Genomic DNA, 16,773 nt, shown 5'->3' on the forward strand with positions numbered 1-16,773 from the left:
TTGCACGACTCCGCGTCGTGGTCGAGGCCTAAGCAGTAGAGGCACCGGCGGTGGTGATCGGTCACCGACATCAGTCGATGACAATCTTCGCAAGCCTTGAACCCAGGCATCCTACCGGCACCAGATGTCGACAGACAAGGATCAAAAATGATCAAAAAGATTTAGTCAAAAAAGACTAAAAGGGGTAGCTCTCCCGGATCTGCGCTTACTGGCGCGGAAAAAAGAAGAACTGACATCAGCGCGCGAGGGCGGCGTCTAAGTACTCCGACGACGTCATCCCGGCGCACGACGCCGACGACGGACGCGGAGCCGCAGACGACGCCTAGCGACGCGCAAGGGGTATTGCTGACGAAAAATCTTCCGGATCCAGTCTGACGCCTGGGGATATTCTAAGGTGAGGAATCTAACTAACGTGTTTCTTTCAGATAACTAGACACTAGGATAGTCACTATCCTGATGAGCACCGGAGTACCCAAGTTACCTAGCCCACAGGCTGCGGGTGCATAGGGGTGAAGTTGCGTCGGGTTGCGTCGTCGACTCCTATGGATGCCTGAAGAAAGATGCTGACAGGCAGTCAGTGAAGAGTGTCCGGTGGATCCCAAGGCTGGGATCAAGAACAGAGGAGACCTGCAAGCAGAAGGGACAGAGTCAAGGTCACTAGCCAGTGACCACGTGGAACCAGGAAGGAACCAGGCGATGTCGTGAAGATTGCAGGTGAAGGTGAAGCTTGTCGCTGCAGCCAGGAGGACCAGGAAGCGTCGAGGACGACCAGGACCAGGAGGCGAGCTGTCCCACGCAGGCTCTTGCGGTCGGCGGCGTCGAAGTTGGACTAGGACTCACCAAGCCTTGGCAAGCGGAACCCACGAAGAACAAAGGACTTGCTTCTGGTGCAGACCAGGAAGGTCTGGGGTGCTTCTCTTTTTCAAAGAAGCAGGAGCCAGTCTGGAGGAGCCAAACCAGCGGTGAAGATTACAGGATGCGTCGTCAAAAAGGCCACTAGCCAGCGGGCAAGCAACCGGACAGACGCGGCAAGCAGGAAAATGCTGAAGGGCCCCACGCAGGACTCGTGGAGTGTGGGGGGCTGATCTTCGGTGCAGATGGTGCTTGGGGGTGGGGCTTCTCAATCCCCGGTGCACAACTTCGAGGGTGCCTCAGAAGCTGCGCTTGAAGATACTAGCCACTTTTCCCAGGTAGCCGGTCCCACGTCGCTCGTCGCCTCCACGGATCTCAGCTCTGCTGTGGATGTGGATCAGGGTCGGAGAAGTCTGGAAGTCAAGGCTCTGGTCGGGCTCTGCAGTCGGTTCCTCGTAGAACTTGGGCAAAGCAAAGGGTAGTCTCTTGATGGTGCCTGTTTGCACAGGGTAGCCACTCCTTGGCCACAAGGGAGATTCTTCAGTCTTCTTCTTTCGTCGAATGTCGAAGGTCCAGGGTTTCTGTTCAAGATTGCAGGTTCAGGATAATCTAAATACTTGAGGCCCAACTCCCACTCTTATACTAATCTGGGGGGCTGGGATACCTGCTAGGTCACGCCTTATGGGTGGGACCTGGGAGGGGGTGGTTACACCCACTTCCCTTTGTCCAGTTTCGCGCCAGATCTGGGGCTGGAGTGCCCCAGCGCCGGTTTGAACTGGACTATGCAAGGAACACCTTGTGTGCCCCAGGCATGTCTCATTCCTTTCAGCCCACCCTGCCCCAATACACTAAAGGCTGTCTGGGGAGGTGCTAGCACCTCCCCAAGCAGGAAACCTATTGTCCAGGCCTCCCTGGCTGGGATCACTCCCAGCAGCAGGAGGTCAGACTTGTGTCGTGGCAGCAGCATCCATTTTGTGATGCTGAGGCTTTGGTCCGAGGCTAACAGTGAAGTATGATTTTAACATGTCTTTCCCTCTAGAAGGGGGGAATAATATCCTCATGTCCAGAAATGGTATGGGGGTATTATTCCACAGTGTTAGACACCTTACACGACATGTTTCGATAAAGCCAAACCATAGTTACCATAACCGTCTAAGATTATAAGGCACTTTAAGAGTATATGGTAGGCTATATCATAGAACAGCTATAAGGACATGGTTCCGCAAGCTGCAGACAGGCTCAGCTCATGCTAGAGCACCATCTCACATGTTACCAAGCACTCTGCCTCCAGGATTGTTAAGGCCTGCCATAGGAGTGACTGATAGGTACACATGTGTCTATATGTAAACTAGGTATAGGAATACTACACCTAAGCAAGGGGTGATTACACGACCTTGCCCCAGCTGAGTGATCAGCCAGTTGTGTCAAAATGGAAGGCCAGGCCAGGGGTGGCATAATGCATGCTGCAGCCCCTGGTAGGCCTAGGGTACACCTATGCCCTGGGTACCTAGGGTACACTGTACAGGGGCCAATAAGGTGATCCTACCCAAATGGGTTATGCACCTAAAGTACATAGTATTAATTTAGAGAGAGAAGAGCAGGGCTGTGGGTCTGATTAGCAGGCCCACAGCCACATCTAAGTCGAAAACCAGTAAAGCAAAAGCAAAAAGTGGGGGTGAACATAGAAAGCAGACCCTACTCTCCTACACCGCCACCCGCCTTCTTGCCCAAGGAGCATTTCCTCGACTTCATTTACATATACGAGGTTTCCCTTGAATTAGTGGAAGACCCCCGATGTAACCGTGAGTGTATCGGTTCGTTACACCTGAGGTTTGGATAAGCCTTAGCGTGCTTATACCGCCAAGGTGTTTTTTTTTTTTTTTTCCATGATTAGGTCCTGACGAAAGCTTGGTGAAACACATAGATAAGCTGAAACATGTTGACCACTTGATCATAAGCAGGATTGGCCTGACCAACTTAAAGTCAGGAATTGATATTCACCACTATTTTTAAATTGTTCATATGACGCCATCATTAAAACATTTTTTGGCAGACGACATATGACTTTTAACTCACATTTGATTTTTACTCACTGTACACTTCACTTTCTAATCTGACAACAGTTGCTCCGCCATACTATAAGCGTCGAAGCACACCAGAGGTGCACAAGGCACCATTGGCAAAACCCCATGATGAAGCATGTCACCAACTATGTTGGTGAGTGAGGGTTTCATTTTAATATCAGATTGATTTTGTCTCACTGGCACTCAGTACATTATCTAAGAGATCAACCGGCTGGTTGTACCTCCTCCTATATACACTCTTTCGTTGTTTTTTTCATTGATTTCGGGGGATTAAGAGTGTAACTCGACCCTCTCTCTCTTGTTGTTTCTAATGGCTTAGGAGAGATGTCAACAGGATGCACTCCAGGGCAGTCCATTTGTCAAGAGCGTCACTGAGACCGAAGAATACCTTCAGGTTTCTTTTGGCAAAAAATGAGCCCAACGTATTTATCTTAAGTTATACAGCACTGAGCTAGCTGCAACTCCAATGAAGCAGTATAGACAGAACAATAATACAAAAAAACATTGGAGATACACAATAAGACGTCTAATACAGTACGGTCAAATCATGGGTTCATGTTAGCCACAAAAGAGCAACTGGTAGCTGCAACAGACATATTTCAAGGATGTGTTCTGCACTGGGCTGACTCACACAATGTTGAATCATTAGCTCAGCACCCACCCAAGGGTTGCACTGTCATAGTGAGCATTCAAAACGCATGACACCACCTGAAACACATGCCTACATTATAGCTCCCGCAGACTATCAATGCATGCCCCTCTGCCCTCTAAGTAAAACAATTGGTATTTAATATCATTGTGGGCAATAGGAGGTGTATATTCAAATGCATATTATTTTATCATATTTACTGTACAGACAATTCAGGTCATCATTCTATGCTGTTGGCTCAATCCCTGCTCTCTTTATGGCATATATTGTATAAAATGGTGGTACACCAATTTGAGAAATAATGATTGACCTATAGGCAATGTCTCTCACTCATTTAACCACCCTATTTATTCCTAATACAAACTTTTGTAAGATGTCTGGCTCTGCTCTTACAAGATTTTTGCAGACGTCATTCAAGAACTCTCCATAGTGCAGGCCTCTCTCCTCATGCAGATGGTTCTTAAACATGTCCGAAAGACCTTCACAGCCCATGTTAGGGCCACACATCCTTAGGGCAAACTTGCATGCCTAGAACGCAAAAGAATTTGAAAAACACATATTTTATTAGATCATCATTAGAGTATCTAAATCAGTAGGTTATTGATGGAGAAAAGTTACCATAGTCCTATATCAGAGAGATTATCTGTAAATCAACAAACAGAATTACACATGTGGGTAGGTTTCTCACAATACATTGTTCATAAGAACAAAACAATTAAATAGATGAAAACATGCCTTAAGTGGTGACATTGTCTCAAATAAATTTTTTTAAATTTTTTTTAAATCTCTATTTAGGCAAACCAACCAAATGGTACCTCAGTTTTTATTATTTTTTTAAAGATAAAGGAAAATGTGCCAGACAAATATGTGTCCATGCACATAACACTGTGCCAGAGTAGCATTGGATCTTACTTTTGCAGCCTTACCATCATGCAGGCAGAGATTACATTTTTAAGGTATTCAATTCTCAATAATACTTTGGAAATATGGTGAGATGGGTTGGATGGTAATAGATTCAGTGAAAATACACCAAAGAGACGTTAAAGTGACTTAACGAACAAGTTACTTACCTAGTTTGTTAGACTCCTCACCTTAGAATATCCCCAGGCGTCAGGCTGGATCCGGAAAGATTTTTGTAGCAATACCCCTTGCGCGTCGCTAGGCGTCGTCTGCGGCTCCGCGTCCTTCGTTGGCGTCGTGCGCCGGAATGACGTCGGAGTACTTAGACGCCGCCCTCGCACGCTGACGTCAGTTCTTGTACATAGCTTTCCGCGCCAGGGACGCTGAGCCATGCAAGAGACCGACACTGGTGCCAAAAAATCTAGGGCCCTGAAAGGGAGAACCTTAACCCTAGATGTCGGTTCGCAGAACGGGGAGGCTGGGTGGGTCGGTGAGAAATCTAACTAACTAATGTTTCTTACAGATACATCGTTACCGAAGGTAAGTAACTTGTTCATCTGAAAGAAACAAGTTAGTTAGATTCCTCACCTTAGAATAGATACCCCAGCAATACCAACCCCGGTGGTGGGTCTGCGAACCAACATCACACCAGAAAGTTCTGGAGAACAGAACAGCCAAAGAAGCCGTCTCTCCGGACTTGGCTGTCCAGGCAGTAATGTCTCGCAAACGTGTGCAGCGAAGCCCACGTCGCCGCCTGACAGATGTCTTGCAAGGGGACTCCCCGTCCCAGTGCAGTCGTGGCCGCTGTGGCCCGAGTAGAATGAGCCCGTAGCCTAACAGGAGGAACCTTTTTCGCCAAAGAATAGCAGGTCTTAATACACAACACGACCCACCGGAGATGGTCCGCTTGTGTACCGCTTTACCCTTCTTAGCCCCTACGTATCCAACAAAAAGTTGGTCGTCCACCCGGAACTGTCTTGTGCGGTCCAAATAAAAGGATAGCGCACGTTTTGGGTCCAGACGGTGGAGCCTCTCTTCATCTTTTGAAGGATGCGGAGGCGGAAAGAAGGTGGGCAGCGTGACAGATTGCCCGATGTGAAAGGGAGTCACGACTTTAGGCAGGAAAGAAGGACGTGTCCGGAGGACAACTTTGTCCGGATGAACTGAAAGGAAGGGAGGCTTGGATGACAAAGCCTGGAGCTCACTCACCCGCCTAGCGGAGGTGATTGCAACCAAGAAAGCAGTTTTCAAAGTCAAAAGACGGATGGGACAGGTATGAAGGGGCTCAAAGGGAGCGCACATCAGAAAAGTGAGAACAAGGTTCAAGTCCCACTGAGGCATTACGAAAGGAACATGAGGGTACATATGAGTAATGCCCTTGAGAAAGCGTGAAACAAAAGGGGACTTGAAAAGAGAAGGCTGATCAGGAAGCCGAAGGAAGGCGGAGATAGCAGCAAGATAACCTTTCAAGGTGCCCAGGGCAGAGCCCTGCTGGGCCAAAGAAAGAAGGAAGAGGAGAACCTCAGAAAGAGGGGCAGAAAGGGGATCCACAGCCTTTGCTGTGCACCATGCCACAAATTTGTTCCACCGGAAGGCGTATACCGTCTTTGTGGAGGGACGCCTGGCTGCCAGAATGACATCACAGACTTCAGGAGGCAAGTCAAAAGGCATCAACTGACGTCGCTCAATCTCCACGCATGTAGGTGGAGGCTGGACAGGTTCGGGTGGAGGACCGTCCCCTGCTGCTGCGACAGAAGATCCTCCCGAAGGGGCAGACGTATCGGAGGATCGGTCAACATACTGAGTAGCTCGGGATACCAGTACCTTCGTGCCCAATCCTGACCCACCGTGAACCGCAGGTAACGCCGGTGGGCCGGCAGGACGGGGATGTGGAAATAAGCGTCCTGCAAGTCTAACGCTACCATCCAGTCTCCAGGGTCTAGGGCAGCAAGAACCTGAGCCAAAGTGAGCATCTTGATCCGTTCCTTCCGGAGGAAGGTGTTCACGCGTCTGAGATCCAAGATCGGGCGTGGGCCCCCTTTGCCCTTCTTGGGAACCAGAAAGTAGTGGGAATAGCAACCACGACCTACTTCTGGACCAGGAACGCGCTCAACGGCCTCTTTGGCCAAGAGGGCCGAAACATCCTCCCGGAGAAGATGCAAATGATCCCCCGGCATACGGTGGTTCTGCGGTGGCATGGCTGGAGGGGTCGTCTCGAAGGGGAGGGAGTAGCCCCTTCGGACGATTTGCAGCACCCACCTGTCCGAAGTGATGGATCGCCAGTGGAGCAGGTGATGGCGAACTCTGCCCCCCACTGGCGTGGAATGGGCCTGAAAGCTCGGACTAGGAGGGCTTTGAGGAGGATGCTGCCGGGGTGGATGTGGACTGACCGGCACGTTGTCCTCCAGAACCGCCTCGGCGGAAACCACGTCCGCGTGCTGGTTGGTTCTGCGGCCGGTGGCTGGGCGGACGTGAGGAGGCGCCCCTTCCTTGGCCACGAAAGGGGCGAAAGGCGGAAGTTTGCGGCCGCGGGGCCGAAAGACCCAAGGACTTGGCTGTGACCCGGGAGTCCTTGAACCGGGCCAGCGCACTGTCCGCCTTCTCGCCAAAAAGGCGAGTGCCATCGAAGGGCATGTCCATGAGGGAGCTTTGGACATCCCCTGAAAACGACGTGGACCTCAGCCAGGCGTGACGCCGAAGCGCCACCGTGGTGGAAATTGCCCGACCCAGCGAGTCCGTGGTGTGTAGTCCACATCTAATGGCGTGTCGCGCTGCATCTCTCCCGTTAGCAAGGGCTTGGGTGAGTCGCTCCCGGGCCTCCTCCGGGCACAAGGGCAGCACGTCCTCCACCGCATCCCACAGCGAGTGGGAGTAACGGTCCAAAAGGCAAGCGGTATTTAAAGACCGCAGTCCCAAACTCAGGGACGAGAACAGTTTCTTGCCAAACTCCTCCAACCTCTTGGATTCCCTATCCGGAGGAGCGGACGGGAAGGAGGATTGGGAGGTAGAGGCCTGGATAACCAGGCTCTCGGGGGTGGGGTGGTGGGAGAGGAATGTGGGGTCGCCCGGAGCAGGGCGGTGGCGCCGGGCAACGTTCCTGTCCACAGGAGGGACTGTGGAGGGCTTGGACCAAGTGCCCTGGAGAACGTCAATGAGGGCCTCATTGAACTGCAGCAGAGGCTCAGTGGAGCTTGTCGGTTGAAGCACCTCGGTGAGGACGTTAGTCCTCACAGCCACAGCAGGGAACTCGAGCCCCAGGGCTTCGGCCGCCTTCCGCAGCACCACAGAAAAGGCTGCACCTTCCTCCGAGGCCATAGTCGGAGGAGAGATGAATCCAGCGTCTGGAGAGGTATCCAAACCGCTGACGTCCCCCAATTCCTCTGCCCAGTCCTGAGACAATTGGGCCTGTTCGGCCAGAGGGTCCTGAGACCCCTCCCAGTTGCCCTCATCATCCGATTCCTGGTAGACAGGAGGAATGATCAGAGCTGGACGGTGGATGAAGCGGTCCCCCACCGGCACCGGTAACGGCGTCGGACGGCGCCGTACCAGCGCCGGGTTAGGAATAGGGCTAAACTCAGGCTCAACGCCGAGCGGGGTCGGCGTCGGGGGCGGAACCGGTGTCGGCGCCGGCGGAGGAGGCGGCCTAGATCCCTCGGGGACCTGTGGCAACGGGCCAGAGCCCTCGACGGCGCCGGGGCCGGAGCCACCGGCACGCGAGGTCGCCCTGTCAACCCTGCGGGGCCCGAAGGCGCGCCGGCAGGCGTCGACGGCGGAGCCAGATTCCTCATGGCCGAGAGGAAGGCACTGACCTCCGCCGGAGTCGCGTCAGTCCCAGGGACCGGAGGGTATGGGGATGAGCGCGGCTCCTGCGGCTCCGACGGAGCCGCGGGGGTGGAACCACCCGGACCCTCGGCTGGGTCGCGCGACCGGCGAGGGGAGTCCGAAGAGCGCGGACGCCGCTTGGACAGAGTGTTTGGAGTGACGGAACTTACCCGAAGCTCCCGACGAGCGATGTCGATGGCTGCGGCTCCGCGAGCGGTCCTTGGACCTCCTCCTGGACCGGGACCGAGAGCGACGCGGAGCCGAGTGTCGAAGCTCGAGTAGCTTACGGGACCGCTCCCGCCTAGCCTTCGCCGTCAAGGCCTGACAGTCGGGGCACGACTCCGCGTCATGGTCGGCCCCCAGGCAGTACAGGCACCGGCGATGGTGATCCGTTACCGACATCAGTCGGTGACAGGCGTCACAATGCTTGAATCCAGGAATCCTACCGGCACCAGATGTCGTAGTCGAGTAACGAAAAGAGGTCAAAAAGTTAGTCAAAAAGTGACTGGGGTAAGCTCTTCCCGGATCGGCACTTACTGGCGCGGAAAAAAGAAGAACTGACGTCAGCGCGCGAGGGCGGCGTCTAAGTACTCCGATGACGTCATTCCGGCGCACGACGCCAACGACGGACGCGGAGCCGCAGACGACGCCTAGCGACGCGCAAGGGGTATTGCTACAAAAATCTTTCCGGATCCAGCCTGACGCCTGGGGATATTCTAAGGTGAGGAACCTAACTAACGCGTTTCTTTCAGATGAACAAGTTACTTACCTTCGGTAACGATATATCTGTAAGAAACATTAGTTAGATTCCTCACCTTCTCTTCTTTTTTCCGCGCCAGTAAGCGCCGATCCAGGAAGAGCCTACCCTTTTAGTCACTTTTTGACTAAACTTTTTTTTAACTCTTTTGGCTCCATTTTCAGTCGGCCTCGACTCTGGTGCCTATAGGGATGCCTGGCTTCAAAGCTTGTGACGCCTGTCACTGACTGATGTCGGTCACGGATCACCACCGTCGGTGTCTCTATTGCCTTGGGGCCGACCACAATGCCGAGTCGTGCCTCGACTGCCGGGGCCTTGACTTCGAAGGCTAGGCGGGAGTGGTCCCGCCAGCTGCTCGAGTTCCGGCAGTCGGCTCCGCGCTGCTCAAGGTCCCGGTCGGAGGAGGAGGTCGAGGGACCGCAGTCATCACCGCTCGTCGGGGTCAAAGTCTTCGCGCTCCGGTAAGTCGAAGCACAGCAAGAAGTCGATGAGGCGACATCGCTCTTCTGGCTCCCCTCGCCGGTCGTGCGACTTGGCTGAGGGTTCGGGTGGCACCATCCGCATGGCTCTCTTGGAGCAGCAGGAGTCCCGTCCGACCCCATATTCTCCGGTCCCTGGGTTTGACGCGACTCCGGCGGAGATCAGGGACTTCCTCGTGGCCATGAGGAGCCTGGCTCTGCCGTCGACCCCTGCCGGCGCGCCTTCGGGCTCCGTAGGCTCGACTGGGAGGCCTAGCGAGCCGGTGGCTCCGGCCCCGGTGCCGTTGTCAACTCCGGTCCCGACGCCGCAGGCCCCCGCGGGATCCAGGCCTGGATCCTGCCTTCGGACGACACCATTCCCCGGTTTAGTCCCAGTCCGGGCCCAACGTCAGAGCGGCGCCGCATCAGATGCTGATGGGTGACAGGTTCATCTTCCACCCGGCTCCGATCCTTCCACCTGTGTACCAGGAATCGGATGATGGAAACGACTGGGAGGGGTCTGAGGACCCTCTGGCACGGCAGGGCCACTTATCTCAGGACTGGGCAGACGAACTGGGGGATGCCAGTGGTCTTGATACCTCCCCTGACACTGGCTTGATCTCTCCTCCATCCGTGGCTTCGGAGGAAGGTGCTACATTTTCTGTGGTGCTGCGCAAGGCGGCCGAAGCCCTTGGGTTGGAGCTGCCTGCTGTGGCTGTGAGGACTAATCTCACTGAAGTGCTTCAACCGCCAGCAAGCTCCTCGGAGCCTCTGCTGCAGTTTAATGAAGCACTGACTGACGTTCTGAAGGGCACCTGGTCCAAGCCCTCCACAGTTCCTCCTGTGGACCGGAACGTGGCCCGGCACCACTGCCCTGCACCGGGCGACCCCAGTTTTCTGTCGATGCACCCCACGCCCGAGAGCCTGGTTATCCAGACCTCTACCTCCCAGACCTCCTTCCCGTCCGCTCCCCCGGATCGGGAATCCAAAAGGTTGGAACAGTTTGGGAAGAAATTGTTCTCTTCCCTTAGTTTGGGGTTGCGGTCTATTAACACCACGTGCCTTTTGGACCATTACTCCCACTCCCTGTGGGATACGGTGGAGGACGTGCTTCCCCAGTGTCAGGAGGAGGCCCGGACACGGCTCACCCAGGCTCTTGCCGAGGGGCGGGATGCGGCACGGCATGCAATCCGATGTGGACTGGACACAACGGACTCGCTTGGCAGGGCAATGGCGACCACGGTGGCGATTGGTCGCCAAGCCTGGCTGAGGTCCACGAGTTTCTCCGGGGATGTCCAGAGCATCCTCATGGACATGCTCTTCGATGGCAGTCGCCTTTTTGGTGACAAAGCGGAGAGAGCCCTGGAGCGCTTTAAGGACTCCAGAGCTACGGCTAAGTCCTTGGGCCTCTCGGGCCCGCGCCTGCAGACTTCCGCTTTTCGTCCCTTTCGTGGCCAAGGAAGGGGCGCTCCTTCACATCCGTCTAGCCACAGGCCGCAGAACCAGCTTCAACGCGGTCGCGGACGTGGAATCCGCCGAGTCGGAGCAGGGGGACAACAAGCCGGTCCGTCCACATCTACCCCGGCAGCATCCGCCTTAAAGCCCTCCTAGTCCGTGCTTTCAGGCACATTCCACGCCAGTGGGAGGCAGAGTTCGCCATCACCTGCTCCACTGGCGTACCATCACATCGGACAGGTGGGTGCTGCAAATCGTCCGAAGGGGCTACTCCCTCCCCTTCGAGGCAACCCCTCCAGCCATGCCACCGCAGTACCACCGCATGTCGGGGGATCACTTGCAACTGCTGCAGGAGGAAGTTATGGCCCTCTTGGTCATGGGGGCCATCGAGTGCATTCCTGGCCCAGAAGTAGGTCTGGGTTGTTACTCCCACTACTTTCTGGTCCCCAAGAAGGGCAAAGGGGGCCTACGCCCTACCTTGGACCTCAGGAGCGTCAACGCCTTCTTCCGGAAGGAGAAGTTCAAGATGCTCACCTTAGCTCAGGTTCTGGCTGCCCTAGACCCTGGAGACTGGATGGTAGCGTTGGACTTGCGGGACGCTTATTTCCACATCCCCGTCCTGCCGGCCCACCGGCGTTACCTGCGGTTCACGGTAGGCCACGAGCATTTTCAATTTACCGTCCTCCCCTTCGGCCTCACCAGTGCCCCTCGGGTGTTCACGAAAGTGATGGCGGTGGTCGCAGCTCACCTGCGCAGATTAGGGGTACCAGTCTTTCCCTATCTCGATGACTGGTTGTAGAAGGCGGGCTCGCCCCAGGCAGTCGTCTCCCACCTCCAGACTACGGCCGACCTCTTGTATTTCCTGGGGTTCCCCATCAATGTGCCGAAGTCGCACCCGATTCCCTCCCAGAAGCTCCTCTTCATCAGAGCGGTTCTGGACTCGGCGCAGTTCCGGGTCTATCCTCCGGAACAGCGGGTCCGGGATATTCAGGCTCTGATTCCCATCTTTCGGCCTCTATCCCGGGTTTCGGTCAGGTTGATGCTGCGGTTCCTGGGTCTGATGGCCTCCTGTATCCTGTTGGTGCATCACGCCAGATGGCAGATGCGGGGTCTGCAGTGGAACCTGAAGTTTCAGTGGGCCCAGTGTGAGAAGTTGGCCTGATGTATGATGTCACTAGTTCTAGTGTACACCTTATATCAGTCCAAATACCCTTATGGTGATTGGTTGTAAAGTCAACCTTATAGACCAGCTATCCTAGTGGTAGCATGGACAAGAGCAGTCTTAGGCTAAACTCTGAATGGCATGTGAGGCCAGCTGTGATACCATATATAATCCCTTGAATACCAAATGAAAGGACACCACAACAGATATATATATAAAATAAAGTGTATTTATTCTAAACAAACCCTCAGCACTCTTTATGAGATTAGAGGTAAGTACAACACAGTCTTATTTATGCATACATTAAGTCACACAGGTAAGTAATACAGTTAGGTCCTAGGGGCCACGCAAACCATATACTAAGTAAGTGGTATAAGGACCACTGTCACGGAAATAGGATAGGCCTAGGCCTAGGGAATCGCTGGGGCTACACTATACTACCAAAGGTTAGGAAGTGGGAGGCCCACGGGATTCAGGTGCAGAGTGGAAACACTCACGCGTAATGCGTATAATCGATAGAAATAGTACAGTTTTGAATTAAATAGATTTAGGACACTTCCGGAGTAGCTAGGAAGTCGAGACTGGAAAACTAGACACTAGGATAGTCACTATCCTGATGAGCACCGGAGTACCCAAGTTACCTAGCCCACAGGCTGCGGGTGCATAGGGGTGAAGTTGCGTCGGGTTTCGTCGTCGACTCCTATGGATGCCTGAAGAAAGATGCTGACAGGCAGTCAGTGAAGAGTGTCCGGTGGATCCCAAGGCTGGGATCAGGAAGAAAGGATACCTGCAAGCAGAGGGGACAGAGTCAAGGTCACTAGCCAGTGACCACGTGGAACCAGGGAGGAACCAGGCGATGTCGTGAAGCTTGTAGGTGAAGGTGAAGCTTGTCGCTGCAGCCACGAGGACCAGGGAACGTCGAGGACGACCAGGACCAGGAGGCGAGCTGTCCCACGAAGGCTCTTGCTGTCGGCGGCGTCGAAGTTGGACTAGGACTCACCAAGCCTTGGCAAGCGGAACCCACGAAGAACGGAGGACTTGCTTCTGGTGCAGACCAGGAAGGTCTGGGGTGCTTCTTCTTTGCAGAGAAGCGGGAGCCAGTCTGGAGGAGCCAAACCAGCGCTGAAGATTTCAGGGTGCGTCGTCACAGAGGCCACTAGCCAGCGGGCAAGCAACCGGACAGACGCGGCAAGCAGGAAAATGCAGAAGGGCCACACGCAGGACTCGTGGAGTGTGGGGGGCGGATCTTCGGTGCAGATGGTGCTTGGGGCTTCTCAATCCCCGGTGCACAACTTCGAGGGTGCCTCAGAAGCTGAGCTTAAAGATACTAGCCACTATTCCCAGGTAGCCGGTCCCACGTCTCTCGTCGCCTCCACGGATCTCAGCACGGCTGTGGATGTGGATCAGGGTCGGAGAAGTCTGGAAGTCAAGGCTCTGGTCGGGCTATGCAGTCGGTCCCTCGTAGAACTGGAGCAAAGCAAAGGGTAGTCTCTTGATGGTGCCTGTTTGCACAGGGTAGCCACTCCTTGGCCACAAGGGAGATTCTCCAGTCTTCTTCTTTCGTCGAATGTCGAAGGTCCAGAGTTTCTGTTCAAGTTGCAGGTTCAGGATAATCTAAAGTCTTGAGGCCCAACTCCCACTCTTATACTAATCTGGGGGGCTGGGATACCTGCTAGGTCACGCCTTATGGGTGGGCCCTGGGAGGGGGGTGGTTACACCCCCTTCCCTTTGTCCAGTTTCGCGCCAGGACTGGGGCTGGAGTGCCCCAGCACCGGTTTGAACTGGACTATGCATGGGACACCTTGTGTGCCCCAGGCATGTCTCATTCCTTTCAGCCCTCCCTGCCCCAATACACTAAAGTCTGTCTGGGGAGGTGCTAGCACCTCCCCAAGCAGGAAACCTATTGTCCAAGCCTCCCTTGCCGGGATCACTCCCAGCAGCAGGAGGTCAGACTTGTGTCTGTGGCAGCAGCATCCATTTTGTGATGCTGAGGCTTTGGTTAGAGTTAAACAGCAAAGTAGGATTTTAACATGTCTCTCCCTCTAGAAGGGGGGAATAATATCCTCATCACCAGAAATGGTATGGGGGTATTATTCCAAAGTGTTAGACACCTTACACGACATGTTTTGATAAGGCCAAACCATAGTTACCATAACCGTTTAAGATTATAAGGCACTTTAAGAGTATATGGTAGGCTATATCATAGAACAGCTATAAGGACATGGTTCCGAAAGCTGCAGACAGGCTCAGCTCATGCTAGAGCACCATCTCACATGTTACCAAGCACTCTGCCTCCAGGATTGTTAAGGCCTGCCATAGGAGTGACTGATAGGTACACATGTGTCTATACATAAGGGTAGATATAGGCATACTATATCTAAGCAAGGGGTGATTACACGACCTTGCCCCAGCTGAGTGATCAGCCAATTGTGTCTGATTGGAAGGCCAGACCAGGGGTGGCATAATACATGCTGCAGCCCCTGGGAGGCCTAGGGTACACCTATGCCCTGGGTGTAGGAGAGTAGGGTCTGCTTTCTATGTTCACCCCCACTTTTTGCTTTTGCTTTACTGGTTTTCGACTTAGATGTGGCTGTGGGCCTGCTAATCAGACCCACAGCCCTGCTGTTCTCTCTCTAAATTAATACTATGTACTTTAGGTGCATAACCCATTTGGATAGGATCACCTTATTGGCCCCTGTACAGTGTACCCTAGGTACCCAGGGCATAGGTGTACCCTAGGCCTACCAGGGGCTGCAGCATGTATTATGCCACCCCTGGCCTGGCCTTCCATTTTGACACAACTGGCTGATCACTCAGCTGGGGCAAGGTCGTGTAATCACCCCTTGCTTAGGTGTAGTATTCCTATACCTAACTTACATATAGACACATGTGTACCTATCAGTCACTCCTATGGCAGGCCTTGACAATCCTGGAGGCAGAGTGCTTGGTAACATGTGAGATGGTGCTCTAGCATGAGCTGAGCCTGTCTGCAGCTTTCGGAACCTTGTCCTTATAGCTGTTCTATGATATAGCCTACCATATACTCTTAAAGTGCCTTATAATCTTAGACGGTTATGGTAACTATGGTTTGGCTTTATCAAAACATGTCGTGTAAGGTGTCTAACACTAGGGAATAATACCCCCATGCCATTTCTGGACATGAGAATATTATTCCCCCCTTCTAGAGGGAAAGACATGTTAAAATCATACTTCAACTGTTAGCCTCTGACCAAAGCCTCAGCATCACAAAATGGATGCTGCTGCCACGACACAAGTCTGACCTCCTGCAGCTGGGAGTGATCCCAGCCAGGGAGGCCTGGACAATAGGTTTCCTGCTTGGGGAGGTGCTAGCACCTCCCCAGACAGCCTTTAGTGTATTGGGGCAGGGTGGGCTGAAAGGAATGAGACATGCCTGGGGCACACAAGGTGTTCCTTGCATAGTCCAGTTCAAACCGGCGCTGGGGCACTCCAGCCCCAGCTCTGGCGCGAAACTGGACAAAGGGAAGTGGGTGTAACCACCCCCTCCCAGGTCCCACCCATAAGGCGTGACCTAGCAGGTATCCCAGCCCCCCAGATTAGTATAAGAGTGGGAGTTGGGCCTCAAGACTTTAGATTATCCTGAACCTGCAAAACTGAACAGAAAACTCTGGACCTTCGACATTCGACGAAAGAAGAAGACTGAAGAATCTCCCTTGTAGCCAAGGAGTGGCTACCCTGTGCAAACAGGCACCATCAAGAGACTACCCTTTGCTTTGCGACCGTTCTACGAGGTACCGACTGCAGAGCCCGACCAGAGCCTTGACTTCCAGACTTCTCCGACCCTCATCCACATCTGCAGCAGAGCTGAGATCCGTGGAGGCGACGAGCGACGTGGGACCGGCTACCTGGGAAAAGGGGCTAGTAACTTACAGCGCAGCTTCTGAGGTACCCTCGAAGTTGTGCACCGGGGATTGAGAAGCCCCAACCCCAAGCACCATCTGCACCGAAGATCAGCCTCCCACACTCCACGAGTCCTGCGTGGGGCCCTTCAGCATTTTCCTGCTTGCCGCGTCTGTCCGGTTGCTTGCCCGCTGGCTAGTGGCCTCTGTGACGACGCACCCTGAAATCTTCTGCGCTGGTTTGGCTCCTCCAGACTGGCTCCCGCTTCTCTGCAAAGAAGAAGCACCCCAGACCTTCCTGGTCTGCATCAGAAGCAAGTCCTTTGTTCTTCGTGGGTTCCGCTTGCCAAGGCTTGGTGAGTCCTAGTCCAACTTCGACGCCGCCGACAGCAAGAGCCTTCGTGGGACAGCTCGCCTCCTGGTCCTGGTCGTCCTCGACGCTTCCTGGTCCTCCTGGCTGCAGCGACAAGCTTCACCCTCACCTGCAACTCTTCATGACATCGCCTGGTTCCTTCCTGGTTCCACGTGGTCACTGGCTAGTGACCTTGACTCTGTCCCTTCTGCTTGCAGGTTTCTTCTCTTCTTGATCCCAGCCTTGGGATCCACCGGACACTCTCCCCTGACTGCCTGTCAGCATCTTTCTTCAGGCATCCATAGGAGTCGACGACGAAAACGACGCATCTTCACCCCTATGCACCCGCAGCCTGTGGGCTAGGTAACTTGGGTACTCCGGTGCTCATCAGGATAGTGACTATC

At 54.0% G+C, this 16,773-nt stretch overlaps 1 protein-coding gene across 2 annotated transcripts in view; it reads right to left on the reverse strand.

The window, feature by feature from the left end:
• MROH1 (maestro heat like repeat family member 1) overlaps positions 1-16,773 on the reverse strand; it is a 2,508,022-nt gene that overhangs the window by 154,657 nt on the left and 2,336,592 nt on the right. For both annotated transcript variants that reach the window (XM_085604508.1, XM_085604507.1), the window contains one exon: positions 3,979-4,113. In XM_085604508.1, the coding sequence (XP_085460634.1) occupies positions 3,979-4,113 (135 nt within the window). The remainder of the gene's footprint in view (positions 1-3,978; positions 4,114-16,773) is intronic.

This window comes from Triturus cristatus, chromosome 5_1, assembly GCF_964204655.1.
Source record: "Triturus cristatus chromosome 5_1, aTriCri1.1, whole genome shotgun sequence".
Lineage (NCBI taxonomy): Eukaryota > Metazoa > Chordata > Amphibia > Caudata > Salamandridae > Triturus > Triturus cristatus.